Source organism: Ascaphus truei, chromosome 2 (genome assembly GCF_040206685.1).
Source record: "Ascaphus truei isolate aAscTru1 chromosome 2, aAscTru1.hap1, whole genome shotgun sequence".
In the NCBI taxonomy this organism is placed as follows: domain Eukaryota; kingdom Metazoa; phylum Chordata; class Amphibia; order Anura; family Ascaphidae; genus Ascaphus; species Ascaphus truei.
In genome coordinates this window covers 10450125-10463131 of record NC_134484.1, presented here as the reverse complement: position 1 = coordinate 10463131, position 13007 = coordinate 10450125, and the positions used below count along the sequence as shown (strand labels likewise).

The following is a 13007-nucleotide window of genomic DNA, read 5'->3' as shown; positions in this document are numbered from 1 at the left end:
AGAGCTTACAATCTAAGTTATTATATTTTTGCCCACTATGTAGCGCTGTCTTGCAGCAATTATTAAGGGCTGTTTCATACCATAGGTTTTAACTTATTACAACACTGCATGTCATTGTGCCTTATTTCTGTCCCCATGCTCTGCACATTGTCACTGTCCTTCTGTGCCTCTGTTACTTGTATTGGAACCTGGGAAATTCCTCGTATCAGCTCCTTGTTACCTTGGGCAAGTCACTTTATCTCCCTTTGCCACAGGCACCAAAAACAGATTGTAAACTCATCTGGACAGTGACTGTGTATGTTATAATCCTATGTGCTGTGTACTGCACGCTATATTGTCATTGTGAAGCGCTTTGAGTCCCAATGGGAGAAAAGCGCTAAATGAAATGAAGTTATTATTATTGTTCTGGCCCCTGGATGGGTTTTCTCTATCCTGTGGCTGCTGTCACTCTTCAGTGTTTATTTTGTTACAATGTAACTCCCATGTTGGCTTCTTAGCTTGTTGCCCTGGCTACCCCCCTTTACTCCTCTGTGAGTTGGACTGTCCCTCCTCCCCTTGATACTTGGTGTAGTCCCTGTCCCTTTCCTGCTTGATTAGGCAAGCATACTTCCTATTTTCAAGTCAGCAGCCATTGTTAGTAGTCATCTGTAACAGGGACTTATCCCTGTTTAAATAAAGCTGCCTAAAAATGGTTTGAGGAATCCAGAAGGGAGCTGGTTTAATTGCAGCAAGTCAATTAACCAGTCCACCTGGCTAATCAGAGCTGTAGAAAAGCCTACTGTGGGAAACTGCTGAGAGAGACTACTTAACACACAATTGTGCTGACAGAGGAGGAGAGACTCCTTAGCAAAGACACAACTGTGCTGACAAGAGGAGAGCGTCTTGAGCACACAGGAGGGCTGTGTGTTGACAAGAGACTTTCTTGGAGCAGCGGGACTGCAAAGCCTGCATCTGGAGAAACCGGAGACGCCGGATCAGCAGTCAGTAAAAGACTTTCATATATATTGCTCCCTGATAAATATGTTATGTGTTTTGGACTGGGAACTGGCCTATCCAGCCAGTCAGATAGCTAGGGCATGTACTGTTTATTTCGTCTCCAAAATGGAGTAGGTGTTTGTTTCTTTGTGTTATGTTTTGCCTTAAACTGCTGTTTAAAGTGACAGGTTAAAAAGAGCCATGTTTAATTTCCCCCAAATCGGTCTCCCTTAGTATACCTCTGCTCAGGTCTCTTGCATCACCTCACTGATTTCTCCTGGTAAAGTTAAATGTTATTTACCTATCCCATTTGCCATTCTAGCTCCCGTTTCCTCTTCATTGTTCCCATCCGACAGTGTTCCCTCAGTACTGCTTTCCCCTTTTTATTTCTACAGTATGTTGTGCCCAATAAACACTTCAGCAAATAAGAAGCTTTCCCTGGCTTGGTATGTGTGATTGAGTTAAAGCTGCCTGCCTCTACTCACTTGCCACAGTGAGCTTGGGACAGAACAATTATTATTATATAAAAGCTATAAATTAGGGAGATTTAACAGGTAAAGGGTCTCTTCATTTCCTACTGACTTTACTTGTTGAGGGAATTTATATTATGGAGAAAACAGACACATTTTCAGCCACTGATAGGAAGAGATTAATAATATGCTGCCACCATTTATTATTTCCGCCCTGCGTGCCAGATAACATGAGAAGGAGGCAGATTGTCTGCCTGAAGACCTCAGTGTCTCGCAGAGATCCAGCGAGAGTAAAACAAACAACAACTTACTAGTTCCACACCAGCCATCTTATCTTCCATTTGAGGCAGGTACCCCATCCATCGGATGATCCCAAAGGCCAGTTCCCCTTCTTTATACTGGATCTGCACCATGGAGTTGACTTCCAGAGGTCTCTGTCCAAGGGTGTCCCTTATCTGCCCCCCATCGCTTGTGCAGGGATCCTTTCCCAACTCCCAGCCCAGGACTCCATCAGCTTCCAGCCCTGCAAGGCAGGAAGGCAGTCGCTGAAAGGCCTGAAACATGGCACAGGACAGACACATACACCAGGCCATTCACGGAGCTTCTGAGGCACTATTAGACTATGGCGCTACCACCTAGGACCACTCACTGGAGCCATCTTCCTGTACCCAAGTGTGACTCCCTCAGGGTCAGAGAGGCCAGCAACTCCATGCTGTTTTCTTGCAATGCGTTGCTGGCCCCATTGGCAGTCAATGGGTTGACGAAAATCCCATTTCAGTAGATCCTTTGAGCAGAATGTTTTTGTAAAGATGCTGGCCATTCTTCATTTACACTCTCTGAAATGTGGCACGACCGAGATACATAGATACAATGATCTAACTCTCCCTGATATAGGCCCCTAGTTACTAAGCAGTCTTCTACCACAAGACTCTTTCCAGCGCTGGAGGACACCTTACAGCCCATTGATTAATGGGTGCCTCGAGCAGAAGACTGCTTTGTAATTATAGCCCATAATCCCTTGCCTAAGGTCACAAAGAGCCGGCATTGAGTTTCTAAGCACGATGTTCCACTTCTACTGCTAAGTGACATCAAACAAAAGGGAGGAGATAAAGCAGGGCAAACTATTCTCACGATTTTAATTTAAAAACTAACTTTATAAAAATATATTTTATATTTGTAAATAAAAGCATAATCGCCTTAAACAGGTAATTAACTTTAGTTTATTGTGACCTTAGGTAAGACTGCACCTTTAAGAAACATACAGAATGAAATAGGCAAATGGGAACCATGAAGACTAGGAAAACGAGCACAGGAAACAAAGACCCTGTAAATGTGTACAAGGCATGACATATTCCTACCGGAAGACGGACGCTCCTTCTTCCAAACAGAGTCCAGAGGTACTTTCAGGAGATCATCCATTAATCCGTCCTCCTGCAGGCAGAATGACATAAAATACTGTAATATACAAAATTATCCATTAAAGAGCAAGCAACGTGCTCAAATAACACAACGACAGACTGAAATCTAGCTAGTATAAACATATGGCTATTGCAAAATGTCCACTGATCGCTGCTCTAGTAGGAAAGCGGGTATTGTAAGCATTATACAACTGACGTAACTCAGCTGCACTCTACCACCTATGGAGCCAATAGTGGAACATACACAGCATGGAAATGATCAAAGCCTCATCAGACCAATCTAGGTCCCAAGAGTGGTCCCACCATGGTGTCTCTCGATTGCAGCTCCCCTCCGTTCCCCACTGTCCTGGATTGCGACGGAAACCATCTTTGTGGTCGGGGCTGGATGACGTCAACAGGTGCTGAACTCTGCAACGGACCTGATCAGCTGATGACTAGCACATAAAACACCCATCTTGGGTGTTAGCTATGCTCATCAAGATTAATGATTAAAGAAAAAAATCCAGTTGGTTTCAATAAAAACTAATAATAATTCTTTGATATACCTGGGGACATTTTTTTTGCTCTGGTTTTGCAGCCAGGAGACTTTAATAAATAACCCTCCTAGTGTTTCTAACCCTGCCAAGCAACTTACAGCCCATGGACGTTAAAGTGTTATTAGGGCCCAAATGTAATGTGGTGTTATGCCATAAAATACCTGTACCTTCTGATGCAAAAAAGGTGTCTTATGGCATAGAACCTCTTCGTACCGTACGGTTTAGCAGCACAGTGGCTCGGCCACACCTTGTTAGGTATAATGTTCTGTACACAGGTGGCTCTGCCACTCTCCCTAGGAGTATGTCCTTTAATAAGTGTCTGAATATGATAGTACGCTGGCACACTGGTGCCCCCAATCAGTTAGTGGGAGGCGGGATCAGCGCCTGATGACCGGTGTAGGTGCACTTGTTGATTAAAGATACCTTCCGGTCACTACGGTGACCACACCACTTCACACAGGTACCCAGTGTTGCTCCAGCCTTGCGCCGTCACTCCGTTATGCTGTGCGGTCTGTCCCCCAGGCCAAGATGGCGCCCGCAACTCCGCAGCTGAACCGCACTAAAGGGTGGGTCCCTAACTACTACGGCCGTCCCTACAAATGCGGCACCCTACGATGACAGGGGTAATACTCCTGGGGGCTGGGGAATGTCTCTCACCTAAGCGGAAGGGTCACTGACCCTCCGCTCGCGCACACGAGGTTCCGCCACCTTTCTCCTTCACCTCTCACTCGTGTGTCCCACCTCTCACACGCATCCTGTCTCCTCTATCAGAGTCTCGCACCCTATTGGTCCCCAGCCTCAGCTGGCTCTCCCACAGTTCAGAGTTCAGAGTGCAACCCCCAAAGTCCCTCCAGATTGGCTGCCGTTCGCGCGCTTCCCTCGCGCATGCGCAGACGGACTATTCACTCAGTGACCTTACTGGCAAAAGTACAGTATGGCGCTTCCTTTGTTAGTGACAGCGCGGAACCCTCATATATATGTATACACATCCTTACATTCTCCCCTCTCCAGAATCCAACGTCCCCGCTGGACTATCTAAACAAGATATATATGAACTTATTTACACAGTACTTCTCCCTTAAATTAGGTTACACATTTCATTGAGCAGTACTACCATAGATTGCATTCTATGCCGAGCCCACTGCTGAGCCTCATAATGGGGTGCCCCAAATTGATCATACACCATTCTCATGGGAGGCTGACTGGTTCTTTGACTTCGCCGAGGTTGATTCTCCTCGGCTTCCTCTGAGTATCCAGTCTCAACTGGTGTTTCCATCTCTACCCTTGAGGGGTTTTCAGCATTATTAAAGTCTCTCTGGGGTGTGAAACATGGGCTTTGTGGGTCTAATGACTGACTCATTGGAATAACATTGTCAATGTCCAGGCCAAGAGGCTCTTTACCCGTAGCTCCTTCGGGAGATGCCCCCGCGGCCGGAAGGCCCCTTTGAGAGGTTCCTTCCATCGGATCCTCAGAGGTGGCCGATTCTACAGTCTCTAAGCCATCCTCTGGGATCCCAACTTCTCCATCAATTGATGTAGCAGGTAGTTCCAACTCGTCGTTCCCTACTTGAGGTATGGGAAGTAGATGGTTCCTATGCCACACTTTTACGCGCCCTTCAGAGTCCTTGATCCGATACACGGGAAGGCCAGGCATTTGTGACTCCACTTCGTACACACCTTCCCGCCAACGGTCAGCCAATTTATGTTTCCCAGGAACACCTAAGTTGCGTAAGAGAACCGCATCCCCGGGACGGATCTCCTTATGACGCACTTTGTGATCGTAGCGTCTTTTGTTTCCCGCATTCAATTTCGCTGTCGTTCTTTCCGCCAATTTATAGGCCTGCTGCAAACTGTCCCGTAACCGCTGTACGTAGCGGAAATGCGTTCTGTTGGATACCCCATCGGTAGATATCCACAGCCGCACATCCACCGGTAGTCGGGCTTCTCTTCCGAACATCAGAAAATACGGGGTGTACCCTGTGGACTCATGCCGTGTACAATTATAAGCATGTACCAATGTCTCCACGTGCTTACTCCATTCCGTTTTCTGTGCGCTGGTTAGGGTTCCTAACATATCCAACAAGGTGCGGTTGAACCGTTCGGGCAGGGCATCCCCTTCGTGGTGGTACGGGGTGGTACGCGATTTAGAAATGTTCAGTAGGGTTAGCAATTCCTTGATTAGCGTACTTTCAAAGTCCCTGCCCTGATCAGAGTGGAGGCGATGGGGTAACCCATAATGAATGAAATATTTTTCCCACAGGACTCGGGCCACCGTTACGGCCTTCTGATCTTTCGTAGGGAATGCTTGAGCATACCTGGTGTAATGGTCAGTGATCACCAGTACGTTGCTAATGCCTCGACTGTCAGGCTCAATACAGAGAAAATCCATACACACCAGATCCATGGGGCCCGAACTTTTCAAGTGTGCCATGGGAGCCGCCCTGGTAGGCAGTGTTTTCCTCTGTAAGCAGCGGTTACACTTTCGACAGTGACGTTCCACGGACTCCCTCATCCTAGGCCAGTAGAATCTATCCTGTAGTAGCCCGAACGTTTTATCGATGCCCAGATGGCCATGGTCATCGTGGAGAGCCTGAAGGACCATGTTCCTCAAGCGCTCCGGCAGGAACAGCTGACGGCGGTCGGGATGGTTGTGATATGGGATCACCCGATATAACAAACAATTGTCCATTTCGAACTTCCCAAACTCATTCAACAGGAGTTTCACCAGGTTCTTGGGGGCCTGCTTGAGTATAGAGGGATTTTCTTGTTGTACGGATTGGCGGGCCAGCTCCACTATCGGGTCTTGAGTTTGGTAATGTACTAGATCCCTCCACGAGATGATATTATCTTCCGTGATATTCATCCCTTCTTGACCCTGATAGGCCCGGGGAATAGCTCGCGAGTGACATCCTAAAGAATCAGCAACCCGTAGTTCCGAGAATGCCACTTGATTATTGACTACCGCAGCCACAGAACAGAGGGCACGGATGCCGGGACCCGGGATTTCTTCCCACACTTCTTCATCAGGGTTGGATTGAAGGCCTGGTCGACGGGACAGGGCGTCAGCCCCTATGTTGGTGGGTCCCGGTTTGTATTTGAGACTGAAACTATAGTTGGCTAGGGCGGCCAACCAACGGTGTCCCGTGGCATCCAATTTGGCGGACGTATTTATATAGGTCATGGGGTTATTGTCCGTGCATACTTCGAACTGTACCCCATACAGGTAGTCGTGCAGCTTGTCCACCACTGCCCACTTTAGGGCCAAGAATTCCAGCTTATGGACCGGGTAATTCTGCTCGCTGGGTGTCAAGCTTCTGCTCGCATACGCCACTGGGCGAAGTCCCGTCTCGTACTTTTGATGCAGGACGGCTCCCAGCCCACTGAGGCTGGCGTCCACATGCAGGACGTATTCACGCTCCGGATCTGCATAGGCCAGGACTGGGGCCTGAGTGAGGCTGGCCTTTAAGTTCAGGAAGGCCTGTTCACATTCCGGGGTCCATTTTTCCCCAAAGGGTGTTTGCGCCGTGACCCCTTTTCGTTCTGTCTCTCCCGGGTAGATCTTTAAAAGATTGTTCAACAACTTGGCTTTGCTGGAATAACCTTCCACGAACCGCCGGTAGTAACCACAAAATCCCAAGAAGGACCACAACTCTTGGACATTATGGGGTCTAGGCCAATTCACCACAGCCTCTATCTTCCCTGGATCGGTGGATACTCCTTCAGCCGATACGATGTGGCCCACATACGTCACGGAGGATCGACAGAACTTGCATTTGTCCAGAGACAGTTTGAGGCCCTCCTCCTGAAGTCTATCCAGCACCTTCATCAGCCTCTCGGAGTGTTCCTCTAGAGTCCGCCCGAACACTATAATGTCATCCAGGTACACCAAGCATTCTTGCGGGTTCAGGTCTCCGAGGGTCTTCTCCATTAATCTCTGGAACGTGGCCGGGGCCCCGCAGATCCCTTGTGGCATGCGGGTAAATTGGTAAAATCCTAATGGGCAGATGAAGGCCGTCTTTTCTTGGTCTTCCTGGCCCATGGGTACTTGATAGTACCCGGACCTGAGATCGAGCACACTGAACCATTTACTTCCCGTCAGAGCGTTCAAGAGATCCTCGATTCGGGGCAGTGTGTACTGATCGGGAATGGTGCGGGTATTCAGGGTTCTGTAATCCACACAGAGACGGACCGTCCCGTTCTTCTTGCGAACTACCACGATGGGTGAGGCGTAAGGGCTACGAGATCCTTGCACGATGCCAGCCTTCTCCATCTCGGCAAGTAATCTCCTTACTTCTTCGACGTCCCGGGGTGCGAGCCGGCGGGAGCGCTCCCGGAAGAGGGTAGCGTCGCTCATTCGGATGGTATGGTGGGCACTGCGACTGCACCCCACATCCATATCACTAGTGGAGAACACGCTCCTTCGGTCTTGTAGCTCGACTTGCAGTCTCTTCCTCAATTCATCCGGGAGCGGAGAGTCGCCGAAGTCAAATTCCAACAATGAATCAGAAGTAGGAGGAGAGTACTTGGGTCGTTTTGTCGAGGCGTTCTCCTCGGGAGTCACGGGGTATATTCTTCCCAGCATCTGGCGCCGATCAATAGTCATGTGATACGGGGAGATATTCTGCACGTACACCCAGGTGCGATCCGGAATCTTCCCGGGCCACTTCTTTACGGAGGCCAGTACTTCGTAGCCCAACCGTTGTTCGTCTTGGGCCACACTTTCCAAGGCGAAGAGCTGATCCTCCGGCTGTCGCCGGGGATAGTGGCAAGCAGCGACCATCATTCGTCCTTCCCCCGGGGGAATTTGAGTCAGTCCCCATTCTTGACTGTAGAGTACGCCATGCTCCTCTTCGGTCGCAATTTTACCGCAGACCTCTTGGAGGGCGGGGCAAGCGGCTAGGGCCAGCAGCGGGGCTTCTCCCGCTTCTGGCAAAAACCTGCAGAACACCGCGCGCACAATGTCTGCGTTGGTCCCCAAGATGATGGGAGCGCTGTGGTGATCCTGAGGTTCGGGGCACACTAAGGCCTCCACTTCCATGGGATGATGTTTACCAGTGTTCAGTTGGGGGATATCTAACTGCACCTTTACTACTCCGTCTATGGGGTAATCTTCATGACTCAATCCCCTTAGTCGCAAGGCATCCGCAGAGAGCAACGGTAGTCGCTGTAGGTGTTAGTCGTAGAAGGGCCGGTATACGATGGTCACCTGGGATCCTGTGTCCAACAATGCGGCAGCGTAGATGCCCTCGATAACTACCCGAATAATGGAGGCGGGACCGATTCGGTTGCTTGGGGAGGGCGGCGACGCCTCTCCATCCTCCAGGGTTTTGCACGGCATCGACTGCGCCGGCCGGGACGCCGTTTTTCGCAAGGTGGGGCAGCGGGCACGTAGGTGTCCCATCTTTCCACACACGTAGCACTGCATTTGGCTGAGGTAATTCTCGCCTCTCCCGGTTGGTGAACTCCGCCCGGTCGGGGGACGGGATCTGGGCGTCACTGGTGCGGCGACATCCTCGGGGTCGAGATCCCCAGGTTCGGGTACGTCGGCCTTGGGTTCCATTTTCTTGACTTCCTTACTCCCGGGCTGTGGCTTTTTCCCAGGGGCTAGGTCACGCCCTAACAGCACCGTCTCGTGCGCTTGGACCCGGTCCATTAAGTCGTGAAACGATAAGGCCTGCCCAGGCGTTAGGCAGCTACTGACCCGCACTGACACGGGGTGTAGGGGTAGGAGCCCCCTCAACAGCTGGGTGGTGCGCAGTCCATTGGCTTCCATTCTGGGCAACACGCCTTTCCGCACTAGGTTCCATAAATCCAGGTGTAGTCGCCTGAGGAAGTCGGATACCATCTCCCCTTCCTTCTGGGCTAACGCATGGAATTTGGCCATCAGCGCATAAGTGTCCACCGGAGCCCCATACGCCTTTGTCAGGCAGTAGATGAGATCTGCTGCATCAGCCTCCGGGTTGTCATCTCGGTAGTAGTGCACCATGTGGGACGCAGGAGGTCGTAAGCACTCAACAATGCGTTGTCTTCGGACCGCGTCCGTGCAGGTCCATTCAGGCAACACCTGTTCGGTATGATCCAACCAGTCCTCTATTCCTACTTCCCCTTGGGGCGTGGGCTTCTCACCGGAGAAGGCCTTTAGCTTCCTATATTGAAGTGACTGGGTGGTGTTGTGGAGAGCGGCTGCTATTGCGGGAATAGAGGTGTCTCCCGGTAAGTTATCCCCGACTGCGGGGTAAGTGTCCAGTCTGGATAGGCTAAGGCGGTTGAGGGCGGGCCTCAGGCCGGACGGGGTGGACGAAGAGCCTAGGCTCAGGGCTGCCGGCCAGCGAGATTGCAGACCACGGTCAGGGGAGTGGTCTGGGCCCCCGGTTGCGGCACCTAAGATGGGGGTGTACTCTCTCTGTGGGGTGGAAGTGGCTAACGGTTCAGAGGTGTCCACTTGGACTAGGGGGCAGCGTACTCCTGGGGCCTCGGGTAGCAGCAGTACACGGGGCAGTGCCTCGGGGCATATTTCTTGTTCAGTGGCGTACAAGACCCGGCGCCAGGCCTGGTCGCGGTCATAGAAATGGTCTTGCACTTGGGCCGTGTGCAGGAGGGGAAGCTTCCGGACCTGTTCGGTTACAGTACCTAAAGAGATTTCAGCGGGGATATGGCCCAGCGCGAAAACACGATTCAGGGGGATCCCGCGCCGCTGGGCCCATTTACGCACCTCGAGCGCCGAGGGCAACGACATCGCGTGGGTTGGTTGCACAATTGAGAAAAAAATGTGGGGGCACCCCAGGTCTAAGATCTCAGCAGCGCCTCCAAATATAGCCCTTTTTGTGAACCCCTGCACAAAGGAACTATTGATGCTGTATTTACCTGCGGCTCCAGGAGCTCTAAGCCTCCGCTGTTGGGGAGCCTGGGGTCTTACCCTCTATTATCATGGTGCAGCGCCTCCACTTACCCAGGATCCCCATTGTAGAGAATCTACCCTGAGTAAGAAACATACAACTGTATTGTGCAACAAGCAACCTTTTACTATTGCAATATGTAACTAAAGCTTAGAGAATATACATGACACGTCTTAACCCTTATAATATATACAGTATATCACATCATGTAACACACACACAGTGGCTCGGCCACACCTTGTTAGGTATAATGTTCTGTACACGGGTGGCTCTGCCACTCTCCCTAGGAGTGTGTCCTTTAATTAGTGTCTGAATAGCATAGTACGCTGGCACACTGGTGCCCCCAATCAGTTAGTGGGAGGCGGGATCAGCGCCTGATGACCGGTGTAGGTGCACTTGTTGATTAAAGATACCTTCCGGTCACTACGGTGACCACACCACTTCACACAGGTACCCAGTGTTGCTCCAGCCTTGCGCCGTCACTCCGTTATGCTGTGCGGTCTGTCCCCCAGGCCAAGATGGCGCCCGCAACTCCGCAGCTGAACCGCACTAAAGGGTGGGTCCCTAACTACTATGGCCGTCCCTACAAATGCGGCACCCTACGATGACAGGGGTAATACTCCTGGGGGCTGGGGAATGTCTCTCACCTAAGCGGAAGGGTCACTGACCCTCCGCTCGCGCACACGAGGTTCCGCCACCTTTCTCCTTCACCTCTCACTCGTGTGTCCCACCTCTCACACGCATCCTGTCTCCTCTATCAGAGTCTCGCACCCTATTGGTCCCCAGCCTCAGCTGGCTCTCCCACAGTTCAGAGTTCAGAGTGCAACCCCCAAAGTCCCTCCAGATTGGCTGCCGTTCGCGCGCTTCCCTCGCGCATGCGCAGACGGACTATTCACTCAGTGACCTTACTGGCAAAAGAACAGTATGGCGCTTCCTTTGTTAGTGACAGCGCGGAACCCTCATATATATGTATACACATCCTTACATATGATTGACAGCCTACATGATCTTCTAAATATATAAATACAGATACCATTCCCATTCAGATAAAAAAGCCTGAGACGCCTAAAAAAAAACAAATTAAATATATTTAGTTAACACCCTGCTTTGAAGATTAAAGTTATTAGCATTGTTATAATGTTACATTCACTCTCTTTTCAAAGCAGCATTCTGTTATTATGTCCCTGTCCCAAGGGGGTAAAGATCTACTCCTTGGTGCTAAGATCAGTGAGATAAAGAGTCATATTTACTAAGCAGTGGTAAGACTTATGACCCATTCTAGTGAAGACGCCTTACAACTGCGGAGTAAATATGGCCTTAAGTGCCTTGGAAAAGTCACATAAGACACCATCCATATTTAATCAAGTGATAGAGGTAGTTGCAGCCACCCAACAGTCATACAAAGAGTGTTAGAAAAGTGGGGGAGTAAGTGCTCATGGATGGTGAGAACCTCAATATCACCAACAACCAGCAAATATCTTTCTCTTGGCATTGCACTACATATTGTGTAAGAGCGATTCAAGAGGTCAAAAATACTCTAATGTATGGCCATCAAACATTGAGACGAGGTGGCAATGAGCATCTATTAGATATCTTGGATCTGTCTTGCTCACTATAATCTGTAGTAGGACGACTGAATTGCCGTTTGCTTACAAAAGGCGCCAACACATGGAACATTAAATAGTGGTTCCTAGTGTTTCCCATGCTTCTTCCAGAAAGGAACTGATTAAGTTTCTATTAATGGGACCAATACTTATTTGTCTTATGGGGACGTGATCAATAAACAGTGAGGGACCAAGTGAAGGACCGTTAATGGTCACTTAAGACAATTGCCGTAGATGTGGGCTCTGGAGTGTACAAGACATTGCAGAAAAGACAGTGGTGTTTTACCTTTAGTTTAATCTTTAACTCCTCTAAAAGTAATTAGACACACTGCTCCATCACCCGGGGCAATCGTTACTCAGTTTTGCATTGGCCGCAAACTCGGGCGAAAGCTTCGCACATCTCTACCAAGGACATCAATGCAAAGTGCTGGTTTGTGGATCAGTGACTGGAAACCAGCGCCATACAGAACATGCGGAGGGTGGCATTTAAAAAAGAAGACCTTACCAGCGACACCTCCACAAAGTTGTCAGAGCCCTGGTTATTCAAGATCATAACGATGCCTCGTTTTATGGAATCTTCAACGTAAAATGTAACCTTATCCCCCGGGCTCACAGCGCTGACTGCGTCCGTCTGGGAGGAGGGTGATCCCGTGTCCTCCGTCTGCAACGTTCCCGAGAACAGGACTTGGTTGAGAGGTAGGAAGAGGCCGCTGTTCTTCTTACATTTGAAGAATGTCATCCCCTTGTAGGACCCGTCATTCTGACCTTTGCCGTCACCTTCACCCTACGGAGCGAGGAAAACATGAGCAGCAGCTTTGGTGACATACAAACTGTTGGACACCAGTAGCCCAGCGATTTATTTTTAGCAGTGTTATAAAATAGTGACGGTAACAAAGTGCCCCACAAAGCCCAGTTCAATAAGAAAAACAATCTTAGAGGTGGATGGAGTCCTGTCCGGGAAAGAGATCTAGGGACAGTGGCCTGCTTTATATGTTGCATGTATCGAGCGGGCATGTTTTTCCCGTATAATTATTATTTCTTTATTTCCAAATACTTTGGAAGGTTTTTACAATATTTAACTAATGTCTTTTTTTTTATCATCAACGTT

General features: G+C 49.7%; 1 protein-coding gene across 1 annotated transcript in view; it reads right to left on the bottom strand.

The window, feature by feature from the left end:
* Nucleotides 1-13007, bottom strand: part of LOC142475570 (ubiquitin carboxyl-terminal hydrolase CYLD-like) — a 107989-nt gene that overhangs the window by 77865 nt on the left and 17117 nt on the right. The window contains exons 3-5 of the mRNA XM_075581372.1: nt 12405-12683; nt 2804-2876; nt 1757-1968 (exon numbers count right to left, since the gene is read on the bottom strand). Of these exons, the coding sequence (XP_075437487.1) occupies nt 1757-1968; nt 2804-2876; nt 12405-12683 (564 nt within the window). The remainder of the gene's footprint in view (nt 1-1756; nt 1969-2803; nt 2877-12404; nt 12684-13007) is intronic.